At 42.3% G+C, this 13593-nt stretch overlaps 1 protein-coding gene across 1 annotated transcript; it reads left to right on the top strand.

Annotated features, from left to right (window-relative positions):
* Nucleotides 1-499: 499 nt before the first annotated feature.
* On the top strand, nucleotides 500-8249 carry znf711 (ZFX family zinc finger ZNF711). Its single transcript, XM_042493408.2, has 8 exons — nucleotides 500-663; nucleotides 2297-2378; nucleotides 2501-2599; nucleotides 2920-3780; nucleotides 4396-4542; nucleotides 4649-4828; nucleotides 5120-5254; nucleotides 5365-8249. Exons 3-8 carry the CDS (start codon nucleotides 2521-2523, stop codon nucleotides 6543-6545), a joined length of 2583 nt encoding a protein of 860 aa, XP_042349342.1. The 5' UTR covers nucleotides 500-663; nucleotides 2297-2378; nucleotides 2501-2520; the 3' UTR covers nucleotides 6546-8249.
* The last annotated feature ends 5344 nt before the right edge of the window (nucleotides 8250-13593 follow it).

The raw sequence follows: 13593 nt of genomic DNA on the forward strand, positions 1-13593 counted from the left end.
TACACATTCCCTGTATGTTCTGATTGTATTATAGGTTAGAGACCACTGATAAATAATTATGTATGATTGTTATAACTATAACTAAAATAAAGTTTAAGAGTTTTGCTAAGTACTACATGATCCATGCATGCAAGGTCTGTTTGCTTCACATCGTAATTAGCCAGCAGCAGCAGCAGCAGTGTCGTCAGCATCTCCCGGATATTTCCTCGGTGCGTGACCAAACCGCCTCACAAATGACTGCTCGGCGCTGCCCACCCCCTGTGACAAAATGGCCCACAGGCCTCGTCCGCGCATACAAAGTCTGAGTCTGCAAAACCATTAAAGTTTTTATTTCCTGGTGTGATAACGTTTGACTTTTGTGTCTCCGAACCGGTCTCAAATATGTTCCTATTATGAGAATGTCTGTGTTAATGTAACTCTGCTCTCTTATGCATGACGCAAATAGTAAGGGATCAGCGGTAAACGAGGCCACGCATTGTCTGCCCCCCGCCCTCCCTCTGCTTGTCAGGAAGCAAGCTGATTGGCCGAGGCCTAGCAAAGGGTGCCCGGGGATCCAAAACTGCAGGCCGCACTTAGCTTACCGTCAAAAATAAACCAAAACAATAACAGACAAAACTGAGAAGGGGGAGAAACACCGATAGAGTCAGAAGACAACGCTATCAGGTAAATTTATTTTGAATCGGTTAGAAAGGCATGTGGAATAAGACGCAAGGGCCCAGTCGGCCGTAGCGGGCCTCTTTCAGCCTTTTGGAAAAACAACATGGAAGATAATGCGGCACAAGCTGCTTCACCTAGCTTAGCAAGCTAGCTAGCCGATCGGGCGGCCGTCGTCGCTCAGATTTGAGCGATACGCAAACGGTCGATGTCATAAGGCATGTTAGTTTGTTGCTTATACTGGCGACTTTATTCACACTGTAACGTTGTGTTGAGTTGTGGTGTAAATGATAAGACAAGATCGGTTGTCGCATTTCTTGAGTTAGCCATTATGCTAAAACAAAATGGCGCTCGGAGGAACAGCCCTAGCCTGCTTGCTAGTTAGCTTTGGTGGGTGGAGGGCGGTAGCCGCCCTAGTATGCATTGCATAACGTCTGCGGTACTTTCATTGGCGGCCATAAAGTCGGAGCATGTGTAGTTTTGTGCAAAGAGTCCAGAGTACAAGACTATTTTAAAACGACAACTGCGGCAGCACTGCGTTAGTGTAATCCCAACTAACTAGTTTAAATTCGCGGAAATCAGGGACCCATAACGGTCACTACATACTATTGCAGACATTTCATATTTGGCTCATTTTGAACCGTCATGTGACGGCCAGGCATTTCCTCCCACATAAAAACAACCAAGTAAAGCTCTTTTCTGCAGAGAAATCAGAGCCGCTGCCTGTAAGCTCGTCCTCCAGCACACTAAGTGGGACAACCCTTTGTCTCAGCTGGTTGAAGCCATCAGGCTCAACCAGCTCCAGGTGTATAGCTGCATGTCCTCAGGTTGAAGCTGCGTGTAGTACTCTTGATAAGCAATGGATGGAGCCCGTGGTCAACAACACAACTGCCCTCCTTCTCAGTGGCAGCAGATAGGGGTTTCTGTATCGTATTTAGTTCATTCACCTTTATTTTCAGTGTTGGAATGTAACTAAATGCATTTACTCAAGTACTGTACTTAAGTACATATTAATAGTAACCGTGCGTTACATGAGTATTTTCTTGTCATGCCACTTTATACTCTTACTCAACTACATTACAGAGGGAAATTTTGTAACATTAATTTTTTTCGTCACTACATGTTTTCCAACTGCTTTAAAGAATTTACAAATTAAGATCCTAACATAACAATCAAACAAGAAGAATTAATATGTTTTTTCTATTTTCCTAGTGACCATTTGGAAGTTTGGGGGGTTTTTTTTTCAAAAAAACATTTTTTGGGGGTGTTTTTTTTTATATATATTTCTTCACATTGGGTTCTTTTATTTTTCATACTTTAAGTACTTTTTTCCTGAATATACTCACTTACTTACAAAAGTTACATTTTCTATGACAAACTTTTACTTGTAACAGAGTATTTTCTCAGTGTGATAGTAGTACTTCCACTTAAGTAAAGAAACTAAATACCTCTTCCACCAGTGTTTATTTGTAGTGGCACCAGTGCCCGGTGTATAAAGCTAAGCCCGTGCAGAAATGCTGTGTGTTGTAATGTCTTTACAACACAGGAGACTACACTTAACAAACTCACTACCCCTTTTTTGTTCTCTCCCATTATCAGCACAATGCTTAGGAGTACCAATTGTGTGTTTTTTCTTTGTCAGAGGGCTTGATCACCTTGATGGAAGGAAAAACATCAGATATCCTATTGGCTGTATTCTAAGGGTTTTGTCAGCAAATGTGAAGGTATGTATTGAATACTAGACAACGCAGTATTGTAAGCTGGTGATTTCACTTTCATTTTTAGTAATGCAAAGTAAAAAAAAGTGCAATAAAACAGCTGACACAGTCTACACTTCAATTTTCAGTCTTTTATCAGATTGAAGACATGGATCAAGGAGGAGGGGTGTTGGAGCTACACACTCAGGAGCTGAAGATGCCCCACGCTATGATCATGCAAGACTTTGGTAGGTAGTCAGGAAAGACATGGCAATCATTTCTGCATGTAACATGTAGTCTAAGACACATTAAGATACAAATGAAAGACTATAGATCTTACGGATAAATTCTGTTATTTCTTAAAATAATGTTAATTATCACAATAACATTACAGGTCAGTCTAACATAGCACACAAATAAATAAATAAATAAGTGATGCACGTTTTAAAACATGTGACAAACTGCACTGATGTCTTTGTTTTTGCTAGAGCGTGAGAAAAATGTGTTAGAGCTTCAGTTGTTTCAGATCTCTTTGTCATGCACTCCTCTCTGTGTCTTGTGTTTACAGTTGCAGGCATGGGGGGTCTGGCTCACATCGACGGAGAGCACATTGTGGTGTCTGTGCCCGAGGGTATGCTTCTTTCTGACGTGATGACCGACGAGGGCATCCTCTTGGAGCATGAGCTCGAGGTGGAAGGCCTAGAGACTCAGGTGGTTCAAGGCCTGGAGACAGAGGTGGTTGAAGGACTGGAGACAGAAGTGGTGGAGAGCTTGCATGCAGATGTTGAGGGCTTGGAGGCAGAAGTGGTTGAAGGGCTACAGACGCAGGTGGTGGAGCTGGAGGCTCAGGTCGTCGAGGGCCTAGAGGCTGAGGTGGAAGTGGAGGGTCTGGAGGCGCACGTGGTTGAGGGCCTGGAAACTGAGGTAGATGTTGAGGACCTGGAAGCTCACGTTGTTGAGGGCCTTGAGGAAGAGGTGGAGGTGGAGGGTTTGGAAGCTGAGGTTGTTGAAGGCCTCGAGGTAGATGTGGAAAGTCTCCAGTCTCAAGGGGTGGAAGCCCATGAAATGACCACCGAAGACATGGTGTCGTCAGAACACAGCGTGATCATGCCTGAGAACATTCTGGGCACGGAGGTTGCAATAGAGGAAGCTCTGGACTCCCATCATCATCACGTCCTAACTTCAGACCTCATCCAGGACTCAAACCACCACCATGATGACATGCCAGACCAGGTGTTTGTGGCAGAGCTGCTGTCTGAGCACCAGGACAACACTCTAGACCACCAGCTTGTGTCGGAAGGCTTGATGGTAACAGAGGCCAACTCTGAGACCATAATCCACGAACAGCTGCCAGCCGAGGCCGTTCCCCTGCAGACAGATGAGGATGATGATGCAAGAAGCAGTTCTGAAGATTACCTCATGATCTCCTGTAAGACAGCTTGCATTACAATAACTTATATGAATAGAGTGACCAAGGGATGATGTTTTTCTGTCAGCCAACAAAGCTAACGTTACTCTGGTTCCCTCGTCAAAAAGTCTGTGGAATTTTTCCATTGGATTTCGGATCACTGTAGAAAATAAGCCTTGTGATAAACAAACATTTATGATATATTCCTGTTTTTTTTTCAGCAAGATAATATTCACAAATGAACACCACTTTCAGGATTTTTGAAGCCTAAATGCAATTGAGAAAAGTAAATGGCTATTGATAAGCTAAAATGAACTACATAATGGACGCATTGCCCCGGCTGTGGGGCTGTAAAGCTGTGTTCAGCAGAGTTCTGCGAATTACTGACATATTTAATGTTGTAGAACAAAAGGTGAAAGTCTCTTAAGCTTGTGTTAACCACAGAACTTATTTAAGGCTTAACAAAAAAAACATTCAAAAAACCCACTGACTTTGAGATGAGGGAACCGGAGGTGCTGAAATGTTAATGGATTTCCAGGTTTAAGGACTCATTACTGGGGTTCTCTGTAAACACTGTTATTATGCAATGTCATATTTAATTATTGGCAATTTCTAAGTTTATTTGTGTTTCTGTAGTGGATGAGGTGGGGGAGAAGCTGGACATAGGAGACACTCCCTTGGAGATCAGCACTGAGGTAATGGAAGACAAGGAATCTAAAGAGGAGGACGGATCTGAGGTCATCAAAGTCTACATTTTCAAAGCTGAAGCAGATGACGATCTAGGCAAGTGACTTAATAAATAAACAAATCATTTCAACAGTACAAGTAACGTTATTCTGTGATTGTAGGTCATGGCTTTAATTGAAATGTAATTTGTTTCTTTTTCCAGGTGGAACGGAGGTAATAACAGAGGATGATTACCAGAATGGCCATCCGGACCTGGAAGCGGCATCATCGGGCAGACTGGGAGTTGGCCGTGACAAGATGGTCTACATGGCAGTCAAGAACCATCCAAAAGAAGAAGAGGATGATGACGATGACAGCGATGATGATGACGATGATGATATCAGTATGTTCCTTTTACTCGATTTTGTCAGATAGGCTGTGTGGCTTTCAATAAGAAGAAGGTGTCAACCTTCAGTCTTTGTTAAAAGAGATCAGTAAAAGGAGGCAGCTGTATGCCAGCATACTTAAAAAAAACTTACTCAACAACAAGATGTATTTGCCTGTTTCTGTGCGGTGTGTACTGCCAATGTTAAGGTTTAGATTTAAAACGTGACAGTGCCATAGAGAAATGTTTTTGTCCCAACAGAAAGTGTCTTCTACCCTGCAGATATTGAAATCTTAACTGTCTGTGCAGGTAGTACCATTGATCAGGTGAAAAATGGAGCAGCTACACAATTTCTGCAAATCCGAGAGGGAATGGGCGCCAACCGTGTCCTCAAACCCAAAGCTAAGAAGAAGAAGAAAGGAGACACACGGCAGTGTCAGACTGGTATGAGCAGCATAAAATTCTTGAATGATGAGTATGACTTGATCATGAGCATCTGACACTTTTAAAAGTTTGTTAAACAATATTCATTTTGCCATCATCGTCTTTTACAGCTGTTATCATTGGACCAGATGGCATGCCTTTGACTGTCTACCCCTGCCACATATGTGGAAAGAAGTTTCGCTCAAGAGGCTTCCTCAAATGCCACATGAAGAACCACCCGGACCACCTGCTTAAGAAGAAGTACCAGTGTACAGACTGCGACTTTACCACCAACAAAAAGGTCAGTTTCCACAACCACTTGGAGAGTCACAAGCTGCTGAATCACAACAATGAGCGCTCTCCAGAATACACCGAATACACACGGCGCTACCACGAGTCCAGCCCCTTGGGCTCTGACAAGCTTATTGTCAAGGACCGGGAGCCCAAACTGCATCACTGCAAGTACTGCGATTATGAGACGGCCGAACAGGGCCTGCTCAACCGTCACCTGCTCGCCGTGCACAGTAAGAACTTTGCACATGTGTGTGTTGAGTGCGCCAAAGGCTTCCGCCACCCGTCAGAGCTGAAGAAACACATGCGGACCCACACAGGTGAGAAGCCCTATCACTGCCCGCACTGCGAGTTCCGCTGTGCAGACCAGTCCAACCTAAAGACTCACATCAAGAGCAAGCACGGCGCAGATCTGCCTTTCAAGTGCAGCCACTGTCCCCAAGCCTACGCTGACGCACGGGAACTTCAGCGTCATATAGAGATGGTGCAAGGCCACAAGACCCACCAGTGTCCACACTGTGAGCACAAGAGCACCAACTCCAGTGACCTGAAACGACACATTATCTCTGTTCACACCAAGGACTTCCCCCATCAGTGTGACGTGTGTGAGAAAGGCTTTCACAGGCCCTCGGAGTTGAAGAAACACGCAGAGACGCACAAGGGCAACAAGGTGCACCAGTGCCGGCATTGTAACTTCAACGCTCCCGACACCTTCACTTTGAGTCGCCATATCCTGTCCTTGCATACAAAGGACCTCCCCTTTAAGTGCAAGCGCTGCCGGCGAGGCTTCCGGCAGCCCGCTGAGCTGAAGAAGCACATGAAGACGCACAGTGGTAGAAAGGTTTATCAGTGCCAGTATTGTGAGTATAACAGTACGGACGCTTCTGGCTTCAAGCGCCACGTCATCTCCATTCACACCAAGGACTACCCTCACCGCTGCGACTACTGCACCAAGGGCTTTAGGAGGCCTTCGGAGAAGAGCCAGCACATAGCCAGGCATCACAAAGACATGTTGATGTAATGCCATCGCACACACAAACACACTCCTCTTTCCCGAGTAAATCTGTGTCACACACCCAGAGGTAATTTTAGTGTATTAACAAAGAAATGACGGATGTATGCTGTTGATGAAGACGACATTATAATTGCCGTTCTGTGTTCTGTGTCGTAATGGGTGTAAACCTCCTCCCCCAGGGGTAATGCGAGAACACGTTTTAGATGGGGGTGAAGTCTGAAAAAGACAGTGTGTACACTGAGTGGGACAGCTGTAAATTGTGTTTTGTTTTGTTGCAGAATCACATATGAACATATATTCAGGGTCTCAAATGTCTATATTTTTATACCCACTCAGCTGAAATGCTGCAAGATGATGACTGTGTCCTGTAAAACAGAAAGTGGTGCTTTGTGAGCGTCATGCCAGTTCTTCAGATGAGGCAGAATGAGTACCGGTGAAGTTTGCCCTCATAGTACCAACTAGTATCTCTTTTCCTTATTAACCAGCTTTTAGCTTGACATTTGTTTTCAATGTCACGTGGTCTTAAAGGGGCAGGGCCATTCATGAGTTCATAAATGGTTTTGAGTGATGCTGACACACATTACGCACCTTAAAAAGATATTTCATTAAAGACAGTTGACCTTCCATCACTTTGGATTTTCCTACCAAGCCTGAACACTTGGAGTTCCCATTAAATTAATCATGTATAATATAGGCTGTATTCTGTTAAATATGTCTTAAAAGTTGAATCAGTCTGGTCTGATCAGCAGTGTCTAACAAAGGAGAAACGGTGCAGTTGGTATTTTAGTAGAATATCCCTTTAGTGTACACCACACATTTCTGACACAGAAGTCTGCTATTATATCTGCTACGATGGTTTCCGATAGTTCACAGGTGGAATAGCATATGGACTTGACAGATGGTTGGCTTCACGTTTTATAACCCCCGAATTGGTGACATCTGACAGCCACTGTAAGTTGCGTATGTGTGACGTTACCTATGACACAGATGTGCTCTCTCAGCTAACCATTTGATTGCAATCATGCCTTACATCTGTTGGTCTTTATCCCCTCAAGCACTGATGAACACAGCTAATCAGAAAATAAGTGATTTTTAACTCTCAAACATGCTGTATCAATACCATTCTCTCAGAGATTGTGTGTTTGAGTCAGTGGAAAGCACTTTAATAACTTTTTTGTATTTTAATTACGTGTGTGTACATATATAGAGATATATACATATATCTGTATATATATCTATATATATCTATATATATAAAAACCCTAGATAATAAACAATTACAGAGCTTTGTGAGTTGGTAAAGGTAAAGATTGTTTTGAGTGTTCTAGCAAGTGAGCGCGATCCATTACTGCATCAAAAACTGAATTGTCATTGAAAGTGGTGGGTGAAACCATTTATTGTTTTGTTCTATGGATAAGTGATTGGGTTTTGTGTTCTGTTTGTGCTCACTAACAAGTTTCCCAGACCCTCGTCCTGCAGTCCCTAAATAACCCCACCCAGATCCCAAACATGGGATTATTCCCCTTGAAGTCAGTGGTCATCATATTGGCATTAGTCTTTAAAGTATGCACATATGCTGTCTCCATGAAATTAATTGTGGTATATATTAAAAATCCCTGCATTTCGTGTACCTTAGTCTATATTTTCTTTCAGTCTGATTGTGGATAAACTACTGGTGGGGAAGAACCAAAATAAACAATTATCTTTTTACGCTCTTTGTCATTTCTGCCATCCAAACAGGAATCACCTTTATGTAGCTTTACATGGCCCTGTCAGCGGTTTTATCATCATCATATAACACAGGTGCAAGCACATATATATAATTTACACATTCGGTCACAGCAGATCTGTATTGTATTGAAGCAATGTCAACATTTGTTTCACACTCGTATCACAGATTGTCCCTTAAATTCACTTAAGAGGAGCACACAGAATCCAGATTAAATGGTTCTATATGTCCTCATTTCATTTAGTAGATTTGTAGGCCCATGGCAGACAGGACATCATGCAGGATTGTAGTTCAGCCACAATATTAAAACCACTAACAGGTGAAGTGCATAACATTGATCATGTTGTCACATTGCAATGTTGTGCTGGAAAACACTGAGCTGTACTGCCCAATGATACTTTTCCAGTAGACAGTACAGTCCTCCACTTCAGTTGGCTGAATGAAATTGATTCAGTCAACTTAAAAACTTCAAATTTAAACACTAAAGCCTCCAAAGTTGTGTTCATTGATTTTAAATCACTCTTCCAAATGCAGTCCTGCATCCTTAATAGCATCTCCAACTCAAGTAGATTCAACACATACTTTACATGTGCAGATCTTTTAAGTGCAAAGAGAGTTCAGAGCCTCATTGGTTTTGCAGAAAGCAAAAACAACAGTACAGGTTAAAAAACATATTCTCTCGGTCAGAAAGAAGAGAACCAGCTGACACAGACCGTTCTCCCGCCTGCACGGGATCTGAATTAGTTTCCCCAGAAAAGTTACAGGCACACAAATGAGTTTCAACCAGTTTTAGGAAATCAACATACCAGCTTTGCATAATAGCTCTACTTATCAGTCCGGTTGTTTGTCTAGGATACACATTTTTGTGTCCACTGATTCAGAATTGGTGTAAGGGCAGTTTAATTATGACTGCTGTTAAGTGCTCAGGTGTTAGGAGGACAAAAATAAGAAAGGCAAAGGTGTTACTTATAAAATCAACAATAGCTCCTTTTTTCCACATGGGCCAGTAAACCATCACAGTGTGAGCCAGAATGCACAAAACCAAGGCAAGGCAAATGTATTTATAAAGCACGTTTCATACCCAGAGGCAACCCAAAGTGCTTTACAGATTAATCAAGTCAAAGTTCACTGTAGCCCAGTCACATAGCATGCCCCAAAGGGCTGGAAGAATAGTAAATTCAATTTCATTTTTCAATTGATGTTTAAAGTCCAGTGTCACAAATCATAATTAACCTTTGAGGGTTTTACAACATACCAGCACACTGACTGTGAAGCAGCTAAATCAGCCATCCTCAATTTTATTATTTACACCTTTTGTGAAACTGTCAAACATGTCCTCTGTGAAAACACACAAAAAAAGAGTACTGCATAGTGACCCCAAATTGTCTCAATTGAAAATGCCCCCCTTTCATGTTAAATAGGTGTTAACAGCTCTGAGTCTACATGTGGCAGGATCAGTTTCAGCGCTGCACTTACTTAAAATTCAGACAACCGACTTCAGAATTGGTGGTAGCCAACAAAGCTAAAGCTCAGTCACAGAGATGGTAATGAATGTGGAGTCACATTTGTCAAAGTCGTTAGGGAGGAAATGATTGGTTTGGGAGTGGCCCTGGAGAAAGAGGAAACAAACATTGATTAAATGTTTTGGGTGAAACCACAGAAAAGCGAGGAGAAGCTGTGATTGAATCAGAAAGAATGCGGAGTGATCTGATCAGAAAGTTTGCAGCTGTGATACTGTGGGTGTGTGCGGGCTGTCCAGGCGAGGTGGCCTCCCTCTTTGAATGTCCACTTTAATTTCATCAGTGTGTTATTCATCTGTCACAAGGACTGCCGTCATTAGTGACTCGGGCTTATTATTAAATAAACAACTGGATCTTTTTCCTCTCCACCGAGACTCACGGGAGACTCTTTCTGCGCTTTACAACTGTGTGTGTCGCTGAGATGCGTAGCAGTCGTGTCTTGTTTCGCTTCCTCATCGCCCGTCTTGAAAGATGTATGATGCCTCATACTGAGGGAAATGAGGCTGTGCAGACGGGTCCACATGGGCACCGCAAACACCTGATAGATGCAACAGCCTGTTCATTTTTTGTTGATCCCCCAGAATATCTCATAAATCACTTACTGGTGCAGCTGTCAACAGAAACGGCGGAGAACGCAGAGATCAATATGCAGACACATCCACAAAATCCTCCCTAAGTAACCCGTCTTTCTCACCGTATTATCCAAGAATTTAGCACGAGTACATCGGGTTGTTTTTCCTCTGAGTACACGCGATTAAGCAAAAGCTGTGGCAGTAAGTACATTTTCCCATTTCCTGGTTGAGTATACTGAACCACTATCTCTCTCCCAAGCCTCTTCTCTGCCTATTTTGAGTCAGCCGAGCATCAAACGCACACCTAACAGCCTCTGAAGGCCATCACAGTGATGAGAATTGACAGGCGTACACGGATAATCCAGCCGCTGCAGAAGGTCAAACTAATTTATTTGATGCAGTCGTTTTGCCTATTTGTCTGAAGATCAATGAGCTATTGTGTAGATGTGATTAGAATGATGAAACCGCCAGTAAAAATCAAGGGTCACATGCTGATCTGAGTGACAAGGTGATACATGCACACATATTTCAGCCATTTCATCATTTTAAATCACTGCAATGGGTTAATATTTGACAACAATCCCAAAATATTTTGATATGGTTCTTCATCAGAGCATATTATTTTGGATTTTTTTTTTGACTGCACAGCATTCTGGGCATATTGCTTGTGCATATTTCAATGAAGGGAATGGCAAATGGAGCCGTGGGACTCATTGGCAGACAGCACGGCCATATTACCTCCAGATCCTGCGGTGGCCCACATAACCGGAGTGGTCCGAGCCAGATTGTCGACGACAAGGCTGTAAGTGCTGCAAGCCAGCTGGAGACTGCGGGGCCTTCGGGGAAATCAGTGCCAGGACGCTTGGAGACGGGCAAAATTGGCCTGCTGATTAGTTAGACAAAGGACTGTGTGGCGGACTACACATGACAAGAGAGGGAAAACGAGGGAGACATTGAGCATAAATATCAGGCAGCCTGTTGACTATGCAGGTCTCTCTGACTCACCCATGCTCCTTATTGGTGCAAGTAAGATCTGCCATCTCATATTCCTCAATCTGAAAAATTATTTCCAAAAGCCAATAAGTGGGCCTTTGAGTTTATGGTGCTATTGAAAATGTCAAGAACAACTTTCATGCTTAATGTTTAAATCTAAAAAAAGGTGCTATGGATAGAATTGTAACAGCTACTGAGCTTGCTATGATAACTGAGTCCTGACTCAGTGAATGTGACAAGGAGGGAGTCCACACAAGAAATTTACTAAAAACAATCATTTAAAAAAAAACAAAAAACTACAGATTGACTTAAATGAACAATGAAGTGTGCAGATCAGCAACGTCAGTAGAGAAAGCCACGCATGGATGTTTGTCAGGTGTGCTGTGGAGGTGATTAAGGTGCAAAACCAAACTGCAGTAACGCAAGGTGGATGTGTGCTGGAGGAAGGAAGAGAGCAAGTTAACACCTGGGCCAACTTTTAAAACCTGGAAGGCCCAGGTGAGCGCAATCAAGGCAATAATCCTCCAAGATAGTGGAGACAAATTACTCATGCAATAATGTGTTCATCACTTGATGGTTGCAGTTGGTAAAGGTAAGACTCGTTTGAATACATTTATAGTAAATGAGTAGTTTAACCTTATAATGATAAAAAATCATACTTTATTACTTGACTTATGTTTTGAATTAAAGGTCCAGTGTGTAAGTTTTAGGGGGATATAGTGGATTACAGATTGCAACAAGCTGAAAAATTCCTTCAGTGTTCACTGTTTTTACCTGGAGCTGAATAATTCAAAGACGTCTCTTCCTCACCAAAACAAATGAACCAGGTAATTTAAACCACTAAAATAACTGATTAAAACAGTTTCACGTGATCAATCATTTTTTTCTCCTACACTGTTCGGCATGATGGAGTTGGGCCACTCTTCCCTGCACCTGCCAAAGCGTGCTCACCTATTCTCTCTGATAATTACTGTGTTCTCCCCTTATTTCTGAAGCAGACAGTTCTGAGGTTTTCACCAAGGACTGAATTATCCGCAGAGGTAATTGCACACATATCCCCTCAAATCTGACATGTGGACCTTTAATAATATTAATCTATACAGTAACTCAAGCTGTCAAATAAATGTTGTGGAGCAAAAACTATATTTTGGCTGGCTAATATTTACCTCTAAAATGTGGTGGAATATAAGTATACAGTGACAGAAAATCAAAATATTCAACTAAAGTACAAGCACCTAAAAGAAAATTTCATCAAGTACAGTACTTAAGTAAATGTAATCAATTACTTTCCACCACTATCTCAGTGTGTGTGCACTGAAGTGTTCCCACATCAGACTTGTCTCTGAACTGCATACTGGACCATGAGTGGCTTGTGATGTCACAAATCAGGCTCCTACACAAGTGCTGAACTCAGATTTCAAGGTGAGCGCAGAGAAACATAAGCAGATGAGTGTGAAGAAATCCCTGTAATGTCAAACTCTGCACATACATCATTCTGCAGAGAAGGTCAAGCGTCCAAGTGAAGTAGCAGACACATTTTAAATGGATTGTGGCTTAAACGGCAAAAATCACTAATGCAGAATATCAAGAAACTCTTGAGGCATCTGATCAGAAGCGAGTTATTTATGCTCTGGCAAAGAAAAACCCTCCCTCTTGAGTATTCACTAGATGTCACTGTTATCCCATCCTTCCAAGAGACACTGTCTGCACTGATTACTGAGAATGTAGCCAAAAATAAATTCATCAAAATTAAATGCAAACCCATTTCCAAGTCGGTGGCGGGGTTTAAATGAGACTGGGAAAATAAGAATTGGGCAGTATAATTATTTTTGCTCTTATTGCGCACTGTTTATTTAGTCCAAGAAACAAATGGGGACATTGGGAAAACATGCATGAATAAATGTTGGGAGCACATGTTTGGTTGCTGTTCTCGTCAGTTTATGACAGTCCTATTTATGGAATGTATGAATGAATAAATTATGGGGGAAACTAAAAAAAAACAAAAAAAAAAAACAAGGAGAGAGGCCCTTCAAATGGATTCTGTTTGTATTTGGGGCAACTATTTACGCTGAACTTTCAGTGAAATCATCAGACTTTATCTTCCATGCGCTATTATAGTAAATACAGTTAAGGACCTATCTATTTACACTGCTCTCTGAAGACAGGTTATTTTGACCTGGATCCAAGCCGTGGCGCGTCACCGCAGGTGGGCGTGGCTAATCGGGTGAATAACGCTGTAT

The sequence above is a fragment of the Plectropomus leopardus genome, chromosome 8 (assembly GCF_026936395.1).
Source record: "Plectropomus leopardus strain MGB_pleo_1.0 chromosome 8, ASM2693639v1, whole genome shotgun sequence".
NCBI classification, from domain to species: Eukaryota; Metazoa; Chordata; class Actinopteri; order Perciformes; family Serranidae; genus Plectropomus; species Plectropomus leopardus.

What these genes read in the sequence shown, in the direction of transcription:
- znf711 (XM_042493408.2), top strand. Translation starts at nt 2,521, where the DNA reads ATGGATCAAGGAGGAGGGGTGTTGGAGCTACACACTCAGGAGCTGAAG. An exon ending in AGATTACCTCATGATCTCCT is followed by an intron (nt 3,781 to 4,395) that starts GTAAGACAGCTT and finishes GTGTTTCTGTAG; the next exon opens with TGGATGAGGTGGGGGAGAAG. An exon ending in TGATGACGATGATGATATCA is followed by an intron (nt 4,829 to 5,119) that starts GTATGTTCCTTT and finishes CTGTCTGTGCAG; the next exon opens with GTAGTACCATTGATCAGGTG.